A 14,790-nucleotide genomic window follows, 5' to 3' on the forward strand; every position below is an offset into this window, starting at 1 on the left:
CTGTTACTGGGCAACTTCAATGCCCATAACCCTCTGTGGAGTGCATCAGTGGCCTCAGACTGAGGTGCCACCGTTGAGCATGTATTGGCAAAGCTCGACCTTTCCCTTTTAAATGATGGTGCCTTCACACATTTCAGTGTGGTGCATGGCACATAATCAGGCATCGACCTTTTGATCTGCAGCCCTAGCATCTTACCATGTGTCCAGTGGAGTGTGCACGACGACTTGTCTGGTAGTGACCAATTTCCGATCTTTCTGTCACTGCCACAGCATCATTCTTCTAGGTTCCCCTGCAGGTGCGCTATGACTAAGGCTGACTGGAACTTGTTCTCCTCCATTGCCACTATTGAGCTTCTTTCCAATGACGCCATTGATGCAGTGGTTCACTCAGTCACCACTGGAATCGTTAGCGCTGCGAAATCTGCCATTCCCTGTTCTTCTGGATCCCTTCGGTAGAGGACTGTGCCTTGGTGGTCGCCTACGATCGCTGAGGCGATTAAAGATTGCAGGCGGGCACTCCAGTGTCACAAGCGGCATCCTTCATTAGAACACCTCATCACCTTTAAATGGATCCGTGCGCGGGCCCGCTGCCTCATTCGCCAACACAAGCAGTCGTGCTGGGAATGGTATGTCTCCACCATTGGCCTCCATGCCTTTCCATCGCAGGTTTTGGGCCAAGATTAGGTGCCTCTATGGCTATCAGACCCCTGTCAGTGTCCCTTCGCTTTCACTGAAGGGAGCAGTTTGTACTGACCCCGACACAATTGCCAAGCGCTTAGCAGAGCATTTTGCTCAGAGTTCTGATCCTGCGAATTACCCACTGGCCTTCCGCTCCATTAAAGAGCAGTTGGAACATCGGAGCCTTTCATTTCACATGTGCCACCCTGAATCCTACAATGTTCCATTCAGTGAGTGGGAATTCCAAAGTGCCCTAGCCGCTTGCCCTGATACGGCTCCCGGACCAGATCGCATCCACTGTTAGATGGTGAAAGACCTCTCGGTGGACTGCCAGTGATGCCTCCTAGACCTTTACAACCCTATCTGGGTTGGGGGTGAATTCCCATCGCAATGGCAGGAAAGCACTGTAATCCCCGTTTTGAAACCTGGCGAGAACCCACGGGAGGTGGACAGCTACCGTCCCATTAGCCTCAGCAACGTTAGGCCACTCAACGACAGATAATTTGGTGTGCCTTGAGTCTGCCGTCCGCACGTCATTTTCTAGGTGCCAACATCTGGTCGCCGTCTTTTTTGATTTACGGAAGGGCTACGACACGACCTGGCGCCACCACATCATTGCCATGCTGCATGAGTGGGGCCTCCGTGGCTCGCTCCCAGTTTTTATACGGATCTTTCTCTCCCTCCGTACCTTCAGTGTTTAAGTAGGAGGCTCCTATAGCTCCTCCCATATCCAAGAGAATGGGGTCCCGCAGGGCTCTGTATTGAGCGTTCCACTATTTTTGGTCGCTATAAATGACCTAGCAGCAGCTGTAGGGCCGTCAGTGTCACCCTCGTTATACGCTGACGATTTCTGCCTTTATTTCAGTTCCTCAACCATTGGTGTTGCAGAACGCCGACTACAGGGAGCCATTCAGAAAGCGCAGTCATGGGCTCTCGACCATGGGTTTCACTTCTCTGCAGACAAGACCTGCGTTTTGCACTTCTGTTGGCAACGGACAGTCCACCCTGATCCAGCCCTTTTCCTTGATGGCCATCTACTACGGATAGTCGAAACATATTGCTTTTTAGGACTGGTTTTCGACGCCCAACTAACATGGCTCCCTCACATTCGTCAGCTAAAGCGAAAGTGCTGGCGGCATCTTACCGCCCTCCGCTGCCTGGGCAACACCACTTGGGGGGCAGATTGCTCTATGTTGCTGCGGCTCTACAAAGCCCTAGTTCAGTCGCGTGTCGAGTATGGGTGTGTCGTGTATGGTTCGTCAGCACCCTCGGCATTAAAACAGCTTGATCCTGTGCACCACTGCGGGGTCCGTCTAGCGACAGACGCTTTTTGAATGAGTCCAGTGGATAGTCTCCTAGTGGAGGCTCGAGTCCCTCCATTGCACATCAGGCGCTGCCAACTGCTCGCCCACTATGCAGCGCATGTCCATAGCTCTCTTCAGCACCCGAACTATCGTCTTTTGTTCCCGAGCTCTGTGGTTCCTCTTCCGGAACGGCGGCCCCAGTCAGGGATAACGATTGCTGTACGTGTTCGTTCCTTACTGGTGGAACTCGAGTCCTTCCCTTTCCAGCGTCTCGTGTGGGCCCATACACCAATGCCTCCATGGTGTGTGCCTCGGCCAAAACTACGGCTGGACCTGTCGTGCTTTCATAAGGTCTCTGTTCCTCCTGAGGCACTCCGCAGTCACTTCATATCCATCCTTGACGAATCCCGAGGTCCTGAAGTCATCTATACTGACGGCTCCCTGGTAGATGGTTGCGTAGGCTTTGCCTATGCTCACTCGGCCCATATCGAACAGCTCTCCTTGCCGGATGGCTGCAGTGTCTTCACTGCCGAGCTGGTGGCCATCTCTCGTGCCTTTGAGCATATTCGTTCCTGCCCCGGTATGTCCTACATGGTATGCACTGATTTGCTGAGTGGCTTACAGGCCATTGATTAGTGCTACCCATGCCATCCTCTGGTAGTTTCCATCCAGGAGTCGGTTTATGCCCTCTAACGATCTGGTTGGTCAGTAGTCTTTGTATGGACCCCGGGGCATGTCAGAATCCCGGGAAATGAGCTTGTTGACAGCCTGGCCAAACAGGCCACTCATAAGCCGCTTATGGAGATTGGCATACCAGAACCTGTCCTCCATTCGGTGTTACGCTGCAAAGTTCTTGGGATTTGGGATGCTGAATGGCGCAGCTTAGTTACCCCCAATAAACTCCGTGCCATCAAGGAGAGCACAAATGAGTGGCAGTCTTCTCTGCGGGCTTCTGGCAGGGACTCTGTGGTCCTTTGCTGCCACACTTGGCTGACGCATGGCTATCTTCTCTGGCGTGAGGCCCCGCCATGTCGCTGCGGCTCCCGCTTGACAGTGGCCCACATTTTGGTGGACTGTCCATATCTCGCCACTCTAAGATGGCATTTTAATCTCCCTGACACCCTTGCTTCTATTTTAGGAGATGATGCCTCCATGGCTAACTTCGTTTTATATTTTATATGTGATGCTGGTTTTTATTCTTCAGTTTAAGTTTTACTTCCTGTTTTTTGTCTCCAAGTGCTTTCTATCCTAGTCCTTTTAGGTTAGAGATTTTAATGTGGTACAGAGTGGCTAGCTCATCCTTTATTTTATTCTCATGATCAGCCAGCCCTGGTCATCTGCTCCGCTGTTTTAAGCTCTTATGCCTGTTTCTTGTATGTCTTTGCTGCTCTTGTCTTCTATTGTCCCTGGTGTGTTCAGCTGTGTTTTTTATTTTTTGTCCCTCCTGACCTCCTGTGGTGTCTCTTGTATGTTTTCCATTTTAACCCATGGACTTGGTGCACTGGAACAAGGGACCAATGACCATGCAGTTTGGTCCCTTCCAACCTTAAACCCAACACCACCACCACCACCTCTGTGTGTTGTTTGTTTTTCATGCTCATTATTATTTATCTATACTAATTTATGGAGACAACACATTCATAAATGTCTAAAGAACTTGACCGATTTACTTCAGACTTTTACGTGATACTCTAATGAACCTTTGGATTGACATAGGCTACATTTTTTAAACATATTATGTATATAAATATATATGTGATATATAAAGGGGAAACATTGTTGCGAAAAATCTCAAAAGTTCTTGACATATTTCCTTCATATTTTTATATGATACATTAATAAATATCCAGATAGACACTATATACTTGTTTAAGCAACAGTGTGCAGGCAAGAAAGAAACTGATGTGCTGTACTGTAAAAATGTGAGGTTTCATTTTCTTTCTTGCCATGAGTTTCATTAGATAAATTGTCTCTCACATATATATTCTTTTTCCTTTTGTATAATTTAAGACAAAAACAATGTGCTCTTTTGTTTTTTCCTTGCCATCAGCTTTATAAAAAGCAGGAAACATGTATTTATGGGTTATTGGCTTATGATTGGAATATTGCTTCAGAATCTGGTACACAGAGAGAGGGAGGGGAGAATGTGGTGGTAGACCAAGAGAGGGAGCATGAGGATATGAGCAGAGATGGGTCAGAATTGTGATGAGGCTGATTATATATCTTTTTTCTGAGTGTTTGATGATGAGATTACTTAGTCTTGAAACTGACTGTGCATAAATTGAACATCAAACTAAGGTTGGAATACAGCTGCATTAATAAACTGAAGGTGTAGCTGAAATAAATTAATGAATATAGCATTTTCAAAATAAAACATCAACACACTTAAAAATAGGGTTGTATAGCAATGGTACCCATAAGTGCATTATTTGAAAACTTGGTCTGTTTGTTGAATTTGTGAAAGAATATAAACAACCAAATACATAAAAATATCACAAACTAGCAGTGCAGGATGGGAAAGACCAGGGAGGGAATGAGTGACAAGCTGTGACTGGTAAGTAGCTGTGTTCTGCAATGCTCTGCCTAGAGAACTGGAATTGTTAATCACTATAGATTTAATATTTAGTACTGAATTAAAGACCAAGCATATTATTTATTAGGATAGCTAGTAAGTACGATATTGGTGCCAGCAGTAGTATATCTGTTCATTGTGACTGCATCTTCTGTGCCAGTTCATAAATAAGTAATAAGAATATAAATTTCTTTTTACAAAAGGAGTTAAATTAGCTGTGTGTGTGTGTGTGTGTGTGTGTGTGTGTGTGTGTGTGTGTGTGTGTGTGTGTGTACATACATAATGTGTTGTGAATGAAGCACTGTTAATCTAATCAACATTCACTTTTACAGAAAATGGAAATTCCTGAAGTTCTTACCATACGTGATTTCAAATTACATGTTAAGAGAAAGGTAATACAAGTTTTATTTTTTATTACTTATATATCATTTAAAGTTGGCTCTATGTACTATGAATATACAATACCTCAACAAAGATTGACATTCAAACATTGTTGTCGGTCAACTGAATGCATTTGATATGGATTTTTAGCACTCTGAGAATTGTTGTTGTGCCTCTCTGCCACTCCACCATTTTTGAATGCTAATTCATCAGGAAACTTAAAATTGTAGAAAAAGTAAAATATTCTTGAATTTTTGCTAGGTCTAATTGCAAAAATTAATTCTCTTCATGAGGTCTTCAGCTTGCAAAGATTGCTTCAGCTGTGCTTTTGATCAATGGACACCAGTTTCCCATTCAACATCTTGAAGATTCACATGAATTAGTGGAAACATGACAGATTGTATGTCCTCAGCTTACCTGCCCAGATAGCAGTGCACGTCAAGGCACCACTTCCAGGACGGGGAAATGCACACATCCCAGATTGAATCCATCCAATGGATTGATGACGGGCGTCGTAATGCAGGCCAGCATAGATGTGGTTTTTAAGCAGTTTTCCACATCCCGCTAGATGAATACCAGGCTGGTACCAAAGTACTACCTCAGTTACATGATTCACAAACATCTTGGAAGACTTTGCTCATTTTCACAAGAAAAACATTACACGTAGACAGTTGGGATAGATATATTCTGTCCTGGGGGGTAATGGGATGGTGACAGGAAGGTCATTCTGGCACCCCTTAAACTAACATTGTCAAATCCATACATAACAATGCCGAGCCTGTGCCGATTCCAAACAAAGGCACAAGAAAAAGAATTAGTAATCTGTTGTCAGGATCACCATCACAGGCATATTTTTTTCCATTCCACTTCAACTTTACAATTACATTAAAATTTTGGAATTTGACACCAGATGGACATCTGCAATTTGAGTAATGGGCATGAAACACAGAGCTCTACAGTAGTTCACCCGTTCTACATCAAGGCACATCAAAATATTTACTTGTTATCATAAATATCTCACTATATGGCAATGACATCAATAGTAAACTGAATCAAAATTAATTTCCAGTCATTTGGAAATTAGAAAATAATAAATGTCATTGTTTTTATTCCAAATAAAATGAGAAAATGGATACAACAAATATGGGAAATTTCTCCTCCAGAAAAATTCCAAAAAAATGGATTGGTCATGTAGGACCAGTGACATTATTTATCAATACCCTTCCGAAGGCCCCAAACAAGCTCTGGCAGGATTGTCGATTAAGTCTGAGCAGTCCATCAGAAGACCAGCGGCCAGAACATGTGTATTGTCTGACTTGTTTGTACAGTCCATCTTATTTGGTACCAAACTGAAGAGTCCACAAAGGTGTGTGTGGGGTGAGGCAACAGACGGACCAACCAGGCAGCTGCCAACTGACATTACACATTTATTATTGAGTTGGTTTATTTCCTGAAGCAACAGGAAATGTGTTTGGAAGGATTTATCACCATGTGTTAAAGCAAAAGCTGGCCAAGGAATGTGAGGGGGAAGTCGAATGAGCCCAAGTTGTGGCGAAAGAGGAAGAAATTTAACTGCATTTCAGAAATCAACAGTTGTAAAGGAAACAAATAACTTAAGGAACAGCTACCAGCAGGAGATGAAGAAGGTTAAGGAGTCTATGAAAATTGGGGCATCTGCAGATGAAATTTATGCACCAAAAATTTGATATTTGCTTGAGTTTGAATGAGGAAATGCCCAGAAATTCAGGAAGCAGCTAGCATGTGACAGCAATACCAGTGAACAGAATAATGTCAGCCTAATATAAAGCAACAATGAAATTTCAGTAAGGTAGACAATTTTTAGCATTTTTTCCCTTACAGAAAATTATTTATTTGATTTTTTAGTTTTTCATTAAGAAATTGCAAATTTATTCTACATCGGTGTTCATTGAATGAAGTATAATTATGGAACATGACCTTTGTTTACAAAATAACTCATAAAAGCCTCCTGTTCATTTTTTTTTGCAGCTGCAATGGTATTTTCATACTTAATTGTCACTCATACCAGTTTTCGTGTTCACAATAATAGCCAGAAACAGTGATACAAACTTTTATGTCATCACTATCAAAATGTTCTGGAGGAGCATACGTATTGGTAACTGTATTGATCAGAATTATTGTGTAGTATGCAACATACCATTACAACTGACTCAGTTTTGGAAGGCTCAAAGTTCATGTGGGTGTGAAATGTTCTGAACAGGGGTACTTAATCTCCTCAGTCCTGAGCTTAGATTTTGTAAAGTTTATATTGGTAGTTAATGCATTACTCTTGGGCAAAGTAAGAATAAAATACTAAATTTAAAAAAAAAACTTAAGTGAGTCACAGAATTTTAGAACATGTTCAAAGTGAATACCATTAAGGTTATAAAATGAGTGAAATATGTGCAATACTTGGGAAAGTCAGTATTAAACACCGAAAAATAATGAAAACAACATCACTGGAATGACAAAATATAAGTCATTACCAAATGTAGTCTCATTTTTTTTATTTTGATGAAATAAACACTTATTTGATAGCCTAGGATACATTAGCATATTGCGGCATGGTCTGAACACATTTTAGTCCAAAATTACTGGAAACAAACATAATGTACCTTTATTTTTCAAAACTGTACTGACACTGTGATAAAAAGCTTTTTTCAACATATGCTGCTAGCTACTGAGAATATGCAGAGATGATAAAGTGATGTGGTGAAAGCACATGGTGTTAAGTAAAAGCTATAATTAGACACAGCAAGTTTGCTTGATTCCCTGACCCAGTAAAAAATAAAATTTGGATGTAACATATATGCTACATAGAGACTGAGGGGGTTATAATTTCTCATCACTGTGTTACATGCAGAGATTAGGTATATGCTTGTTCTTCTTTTACAATGTTTAAGTCCATAATTTCCTTGGCTGACCTATATCTCACCTGCCTTTTATGTTGTAGTTCAGAATTTTCTTGGCAGTCTTTTGACTTTCATTCTATTCACATGTTGTTTCCACCTCTCTGAATTCAATTATTTCCCCATTAATAGCGTCTGCATTCAACTCATTTCAAACTGGACTGGGGTGAATGACCTCTACTGTGGCAGGATTGAGTTGAGACAAGGGATCGTTGTCAGGACAATGACTGATAATTGCTCAGAGGCTCGTGATCATACATTTTATTGAAGGAGAAACAACAACACTTAGTGGCACTCCTTGGTGGTAATGCCGTCTGAGGCATGTGCTAAAGGCAGTGAGTGGGACGCACTGATGTGGCAGGCTGCCCACAGCCTGCTGTAATGCCAGAGGGTTGGGAGAAATGCAGATGTGCAGAGTATATGGCAGTGCATGTGCCATCTGGGCACAGCTCTGCAGCTCCAAGCAGGACACACCAGAAGGTGGTGTATCCTGTGTGATCTTTGTAGAGAAAGACTACTCTTAGCAATTGCAATTGCCCTTGTGAATGGGGGTGTAGAGCGAATGTCAGCCAGATGTAGGTAGTTGAGCAGCTGCACCGCCGTTGTCACTAACAGAAACTCTCCAGGGCAGAAAGCTGGCTGCAGCAGAAACGATCCCAGAGGTGGGCCTTCTGCAATAGCTGTGCCAGTGTCACTATTTTACTGAGTAACACTGTGCTGGAAAATAGTGGCGATGCTATACCACCCCTCACTGGTAGGTCTGGTCTCCGGATCTTAGCTCATGGTCGTTCTGCAAAAACTCAACTTTTCCTTAAGAATAGTCAGTTTAAACTGCAATGTTCATTGACTACATACTTAACTTATGGTATTAGGCCCATGGCTTTTTCAGTTTTCCTGTGAACTTCTTGAAATGGCCACTTAAAAACTAACAAAGTAATGTTACCAGAGCCATCACTCTCATTTATCATTCCTTAACACTCATGTAATAATAAATCGATTAACTCAGGAAAATCTTTACACCTGTCAAAACAGTGTGTATATCTCACTTGCTTAACTAGCCCTTCACATAGCAAATTACAAATAATAATGGGGAAGCTTTTCATTCTCAACAAAAGCATTTAAAAATGTTTGAAAGAGCATTGTCAGCTTTGTGGCAATCTTGTGCACATTTTAGCTGACAACAGGTAATTGTGACCAGCTGTTGCTCATGTGTGTGTCCTTATGTCCTGCGTTGTTTTGGTGTTCTAGACAACTTATTGACTTGAAAGAATGGACACTATAATTTATTGAAGACTGCAAGAAAAGAGAAGTACTGTGTAACTCCTCATCAAAAGATTACTTGAACAATACTTGAAGATATGATGTCCCTCGGTGCCAAGTTTGGGCTTGACTTGGTGGAAATACAAAACAAAGCGGTCTCCTTTCTTATTACTGCTATATCTGATCCACAAATTATGGTGGTTTGCACATTTCGAGGCACAGACGGGAATTGCATTGTTGCCAGTTCCAAGTAACAGTTGTGGTATGTGCATACATGTCCTTTGAACTTGAAATCCTACAAATTATGTGCCTCGCTTGCTTATGCAGAATTTGCCACTTACCACCACCATCAGCGATGACAAGTAGGGTAGGAATTCGCTAAACAATTCACTACAGTCATGTTTAATGGCCTCATTAGCTTTGGCATTCATAGCAGAGTGCTGCGAACTCTACTGAACACCCACTGGCTGTCGGAGACTGCATGACGTACGTGTGCGGAACAAGCCTAAATTCGACCACTATTGTTTGTGACTCTAGCTATAGTGTGAAAGATCCCATAATAGGCAAGGTGGAAATGGGGTGAAAGAATATTATGGATTTAATTGGTTTGATTTTCCTGCATTATCATTTTTCAAAGACACAGATAAGCCCTGGAATACATGGCATAGACATCAGACCTGTATCAGGGCAAGTTATGTTTCTCCAAGATTGTGCCATTACCTCTCCTGAACTAACATCCTCAGCATCCATTGATCCAAAAAGTGATTTTGACTGATTTTGAAAAAAAAATGGCTGTATGATGTTTAATGTGTGAAATACAGGTATATCTTTACAGCACATTGTTGGTGAATGTCTTAGGTACAGCCACAATGTAATTTTTTTTATGACTATCTTCATATCTGTTCATTTCATGCTAGAGTACTACATCATTTTGCACACTCAATAGCATCATTATGGAGACATGTACTACATTGTGATGTACAATATGATACCTTGCCTGCAGGTTGGAGCAAAAAACAAAGGCAAAAGAGTTGATGTGGTTAGGCCTGTCCAATCACATTCACATTTGACTCCAAAAAAGAGGAAATTGGAAGAGAGGTACAGCTTAGAGGAAGCAGCATATGAAATTATTAGAAGAGAGTATGCTCGAGTGAAATCTGATGAATATTCACACTTTGGCAGATTAATTGCACAGAAATTGCGGCAGCTCAAGTCTGAAAGGTTAAAAAAGGTGGCACAAGTGGAGCTCCTAAGGAAATTATTGGAAATTGAGAGAGAGGACATGGAGGAAGACAATCGTTAATGTGGACGATACTTCCTTTACTGTAATGATAGACTGTATGTTGTATGAGGTATCCTAATTTATTTTATTTTTTATGTTTATAAAAAAATCTGTATGTGTATATGTTGATGAAATAACGTTTTTATAAAATAAAGTAGGAGTTATCTAATCAAAGCTAACTTAATTTAACCACTAAGAATGTCCCATATGTGATTCATACATCCAACAATAATCAATCAACTGAAATGCATTGTTGTAAAACACAAGACAAATATCTCAGACTGGTACATGAAGAAGCAAGTTACCAGGTTACAAAGTGTCATTTCTAGCTGTATCTCTACAGGAAATTGCATTTTGCATGACAGGGTCATGCTTAAAGATACAGCTGTCCTGTTTCCCTATTAAAAAATTGAAATCTTACAGTGACATTCTTGTGCAATTTGCAGACAATCACAGTAAACACAGCATCAACTGCTGAGCAAAGAAGGTGATCAGTAGCAGATATTTCAACAATGAGACAACATGTGGACATGGCCTGCATGAGAATTGCATCTTTCCACTGGTTTCATTGCATGCACTTTTGTTTTCATGTATCTGTGAGTGCACATGGGCAAAATGGCATCATACAGACATACCCTTATGGGACTAGTATACCATGTAACAGTGTGTGGACTGTTGAATTCTGGGTCCAGTGTAGCACAATGTGGTCTGTAGTGCATTGCAATCTATCAAGCTCACAACAAACTCTGTGAATGTACTAACTGTTCAGGAAACACTGTATTCTTTTTATCATTGTTTTAGATTTTACATAGGAATTACCACAAAAATTAAATTAAGTTTTTTTAGATCAAATTATTTTGAACTGTATCATCTTGCTAATCCCATCACTAATTATGCACTTTGAAGAAGAAATTCAGAATTTCTCACAGGCCAGACATTTCAACAAAAACTGTGGAGGTTTGCTTATTGCATATTTGTGATTCATTGTTAAATCCCTGATAACACTTATGTGATCTGTATCTGTCTTTCCTGTTGGAATTTTTCTGCTATACTTGCTTAGGAATATCAAGAGCATTGTTACCAACACCTGTTAGCTGTTAAACAGGATTTTCTTGGAACTGAGTAATGGATATGTTTTTTTATGAAAGTTCATTATAAGTATTTACTAATCTGATGATAGTCAATATGTCTATAGCTCATATTTGGATCTATTAAATCAATAAACAGGTTGCATTTGTTGCCCTCTAGTCCACGTAAAGGTGAAGGAAAATGTGCATAAAAGAAATAAATCACTTTGTGACTTATTGGCCTCACATGTCCCAAACCATTGGGAGGTAATGTTGATCTCCCCATGAGACTTACATATCATTACACTTTGAACAAAACAATTTGACTGAAATTTTTTGCCACAAAAACTAAAACACAACTCTCTGAAAAAGATTCAGTATTTAGAATGCAGAAAAAAACTGACCGTAAACAAAATTTTGTGCACTCCATGTCTCACATTAGTTGTGAACACACACACACACACACACACACACACACACACACACACACACACACGACCACTATCTCTGGTAACTGTGACCCAACTCATTTGTGGGAGTTGTGATTGTGTAAACATATGTAGCATATTTACTCGAATCTAAGCCGCACCTGAAATTTGAGACTCGAAATTCAAGGGGAGAGAGAATTTTTACACCGCACCTCCAAATCGAAACAATGTTGGTCCATTGTAATATGAGACACAATTTAGGTCGAATGAATGACGATACAGCTACTGTAGTTTGGTTCGAGTCGTAAGCTTAGCTGTTAAGCTATACTAGGTAGCCATTGCTATGCGTCAGGCACTCCGTCCGTATTTATACGGGTACCCTTCCTTTTTCACGTGCTTCGTCTGGTTTGAATTGATTGCTTATTTTTCTTTGATATGATAAATGCCGTTCTCTTTGTTATAGGTGTTTACGTCAATCTAAGCTAAAAATGTATTACTATACTGTGTCATGCATTGTTTGTTGCATTCTGTGTTTACGGCCTCTCACCCTCGCGGCATGGCTTGCTTTTGTGCACGCTACCGCTGCTTACAATTAAGAAAAAAAAAAAGAGAGGAATCGTCTCATTAGCGAAACAATGGCAAGAGACTGCTATTTGTTGTTACTTACACTGCTGCTTGCTTTGATAATGATCAACAGGAACCAAATAATAGAATTCGTATGATGAATATGTTCTGAACGAGAGTTTAGCGAAACTTTTTCTCCGTTTGAAAATCTTTGCAGACGCCTCTTTAGTACATTACATTCTGCACAGAAATTAGAGTCATCTTAGATTTAAAAATCTAGTCAATTGCCGTGCTTCATTTCTGACTGTATCACTATTAGGCACAAGAATAATACGAATATAAACATGACATGATATGTATATTCTTCCGCATTTGCTGTTGTCTCACTCTAGTTTCGTAGTTTATTAGGCAGACAGGTTTTAAATGAGATAGCAGCAAACACGAAAGAATACATGGCAAAATGTTTATATTCGTATTATTCTTATGGTGAAGAGAATATTGCATGTGATTCACAATTCATAAAAGTTCCTATTAGCAACCATCTCTTCTCACAGGTAAGAAAAAATTCAGAACATAGATTTGGCCATATTGACAAACATCCCAAACAGTCTTGCCAGTCGGATTTTCATAGTACATTGAAATGATGCTAAATTCGAAAATGAACAATACTTAATTTGTATTTACTTCGTTGGATAATGTATCAAAATGCAGTGGTCGAAACTCGGGGCGGAGAAAAATGCTCGTCTTCACCTTTTTTTTAATTTATTTACTGACGCAGAGGTTTTGACGACAGTATTTATCTTTGTGCCTGCAAAGCATGCCTGTGTAGCACTACATTTATTCGACGACAGAAGTTAGTTGTGTTGGCACCTACCAACATTTTTCAGAACTTCCGCTTGCTTTGCACTCGATTCTAAGCCACAGGCGGTTTTTTGGATTACAAAAACCAGAAAAAAGTGCGGCTTAGATTTGAGTAAATACGGTATTTACTATTCCTGAAGAAGGACTTTTGCCTGAAAGCTTAAATGTTTAGCAGTCATTTCATTGTGCCTGTGTGCAACTCAACACCTCCTCTAGGCAGTGAGTAGCAGTCTATCTTTTTCATAATTTAGTTGTTAATCATTGTTTATGTGTGTACTTATTGTTGTGCCCCCCACCTGGGTGACTGCAGCTCAACTGATGCAAGCAGAAGATGTGCAAGAAGCTTTGAACTGAGAGGGAGAAGAAGGAAGCCCACATACCGCAAGTTCGAAAGGTAAACAAAGGAGAAAAAACAACCACTGATCTTCAGTATTCTCTTTCATCTCTTCCTCTCCTGGCTCCTGTTTCCTTCCGTCCAGTTTCCTGTGGATGTGTGTGTTCTCTTGTGCCTAATACTGCTTCTCACACACACACATTGCCTAATACTGTTGCTCTCTCTCTCTCTCTCTCTCTCTCTCTCTCTCTCTCTCTCAAACACACACACACACACACACACACACACACACACACACACACATACATACTTATATCAGATGTACTTTTCATTTCATAGATCAGTAGTGAGGAGATCCTCAACCTTATTTACATTTTGCATGATTCCCTCACAGGCTCTTCCAATACTGTCCATCGGGGCAAGGGCACTTGTCATCATCCCTGCAGGCTGGCACAGGTACTATGGACCACCTGCCAGATGCCCCTCTTGCATGCATTCTGTGCACCTGTGAGCTGCTTGACCATCCCTGGCAGTGTGCTTTCAGTTGGTTCAGTACAAATGTGTACACTATGGTCTGGCTGCAAGACTGCCCCTACATCAGCTGCTTGGACACCTGTATATGTGCCTGCCTGGCAATCCTTGGGCAAACATGTGGACTGGACCAGTGTAAACTATTTCTGCAATAAGTTCTCCCTCTCCTCCACTACTCCTGAACTTGGTTTCCCTAAACCATATAAGGCAATTGTCAAGATCAATGGTTCTCACAAGGACGGATAAGAGCATCTGAAATGAGATTTCTAAGAACAGTGACATGTTGCACATACCAAGACCAGATAAAAAAGGACAGATAAGAGAATAAATGAAATTTGAAGGGCTAAACAACACAATAGAGAAATATAGAAACAAATGGAAAGAGCGTGTAGATAGAATACCAAAAGAAAGACTGGTGAAACAACTGTTGATACAGTATGAGAAGAAGAAGAAACCCAGATAGCCTCAAAATGAGGTTGGCTCAATAATAACCTTTGGAGACAGAGAAGGCAGTTAGCCTAATCCCTGGGAGTGAAGAAGAAGAAGAAGAAGAAGAAGAAGAATGCAGTGTTCTTTTTCAGGTGCTGCAAGTTGCAATGTT

At 40.9% G+C, this 14,790-nt stretch overlaps 1 protein-coding gene across 3 annotated transcripts in view; it reads left to right on the forward strand.

Annotated features, from left to right (window-relative positions):
• The window catches only part of LOC126100728 (uncharacterized), an 82,452-nt gene extending 71,874 nt beyond the window's left edge, over positions 1 to 10,578 (forward strand). For all 3 annotated transcript variants that reach the window (XM_049911349.1, XM_049911348.1, XM_049911347.1), the window contains 2 exons: positions 4,887 to 4,946; positions 10,126 to 10,578. In XM_049911349.1, coding sequence (XP_049767306.1) covers positions 4,887 to 4,946; positions 10,126 to 10,425 — 360 coding nt within the window. In that variant the 3' untranslated portion in view covers positions 10,426 to 10,578. The remainder of the gene's footprint in view (positions 1 to 4,886; positions 4,947 to 10,125) is intronic.
• Positions 10,579 to 14,790: the final 4,212 nt, after the last annotated feature.

Source organism: Schistocerca cancellata, chromosome 9, assembly GCF_023864275.1.
Source record: "Schistocerca cancellata isolate TAMUIC-IGC-003103 chromosome 9, iqSchCanc2.1, whole genome shotgun sequence".
Lineage (NCBI taxonomy): Eukaryota > Metazoa > Arthropoda > Insecta > Orthoptera > Acrididae > Schistocerca > Schistocerca cancellata.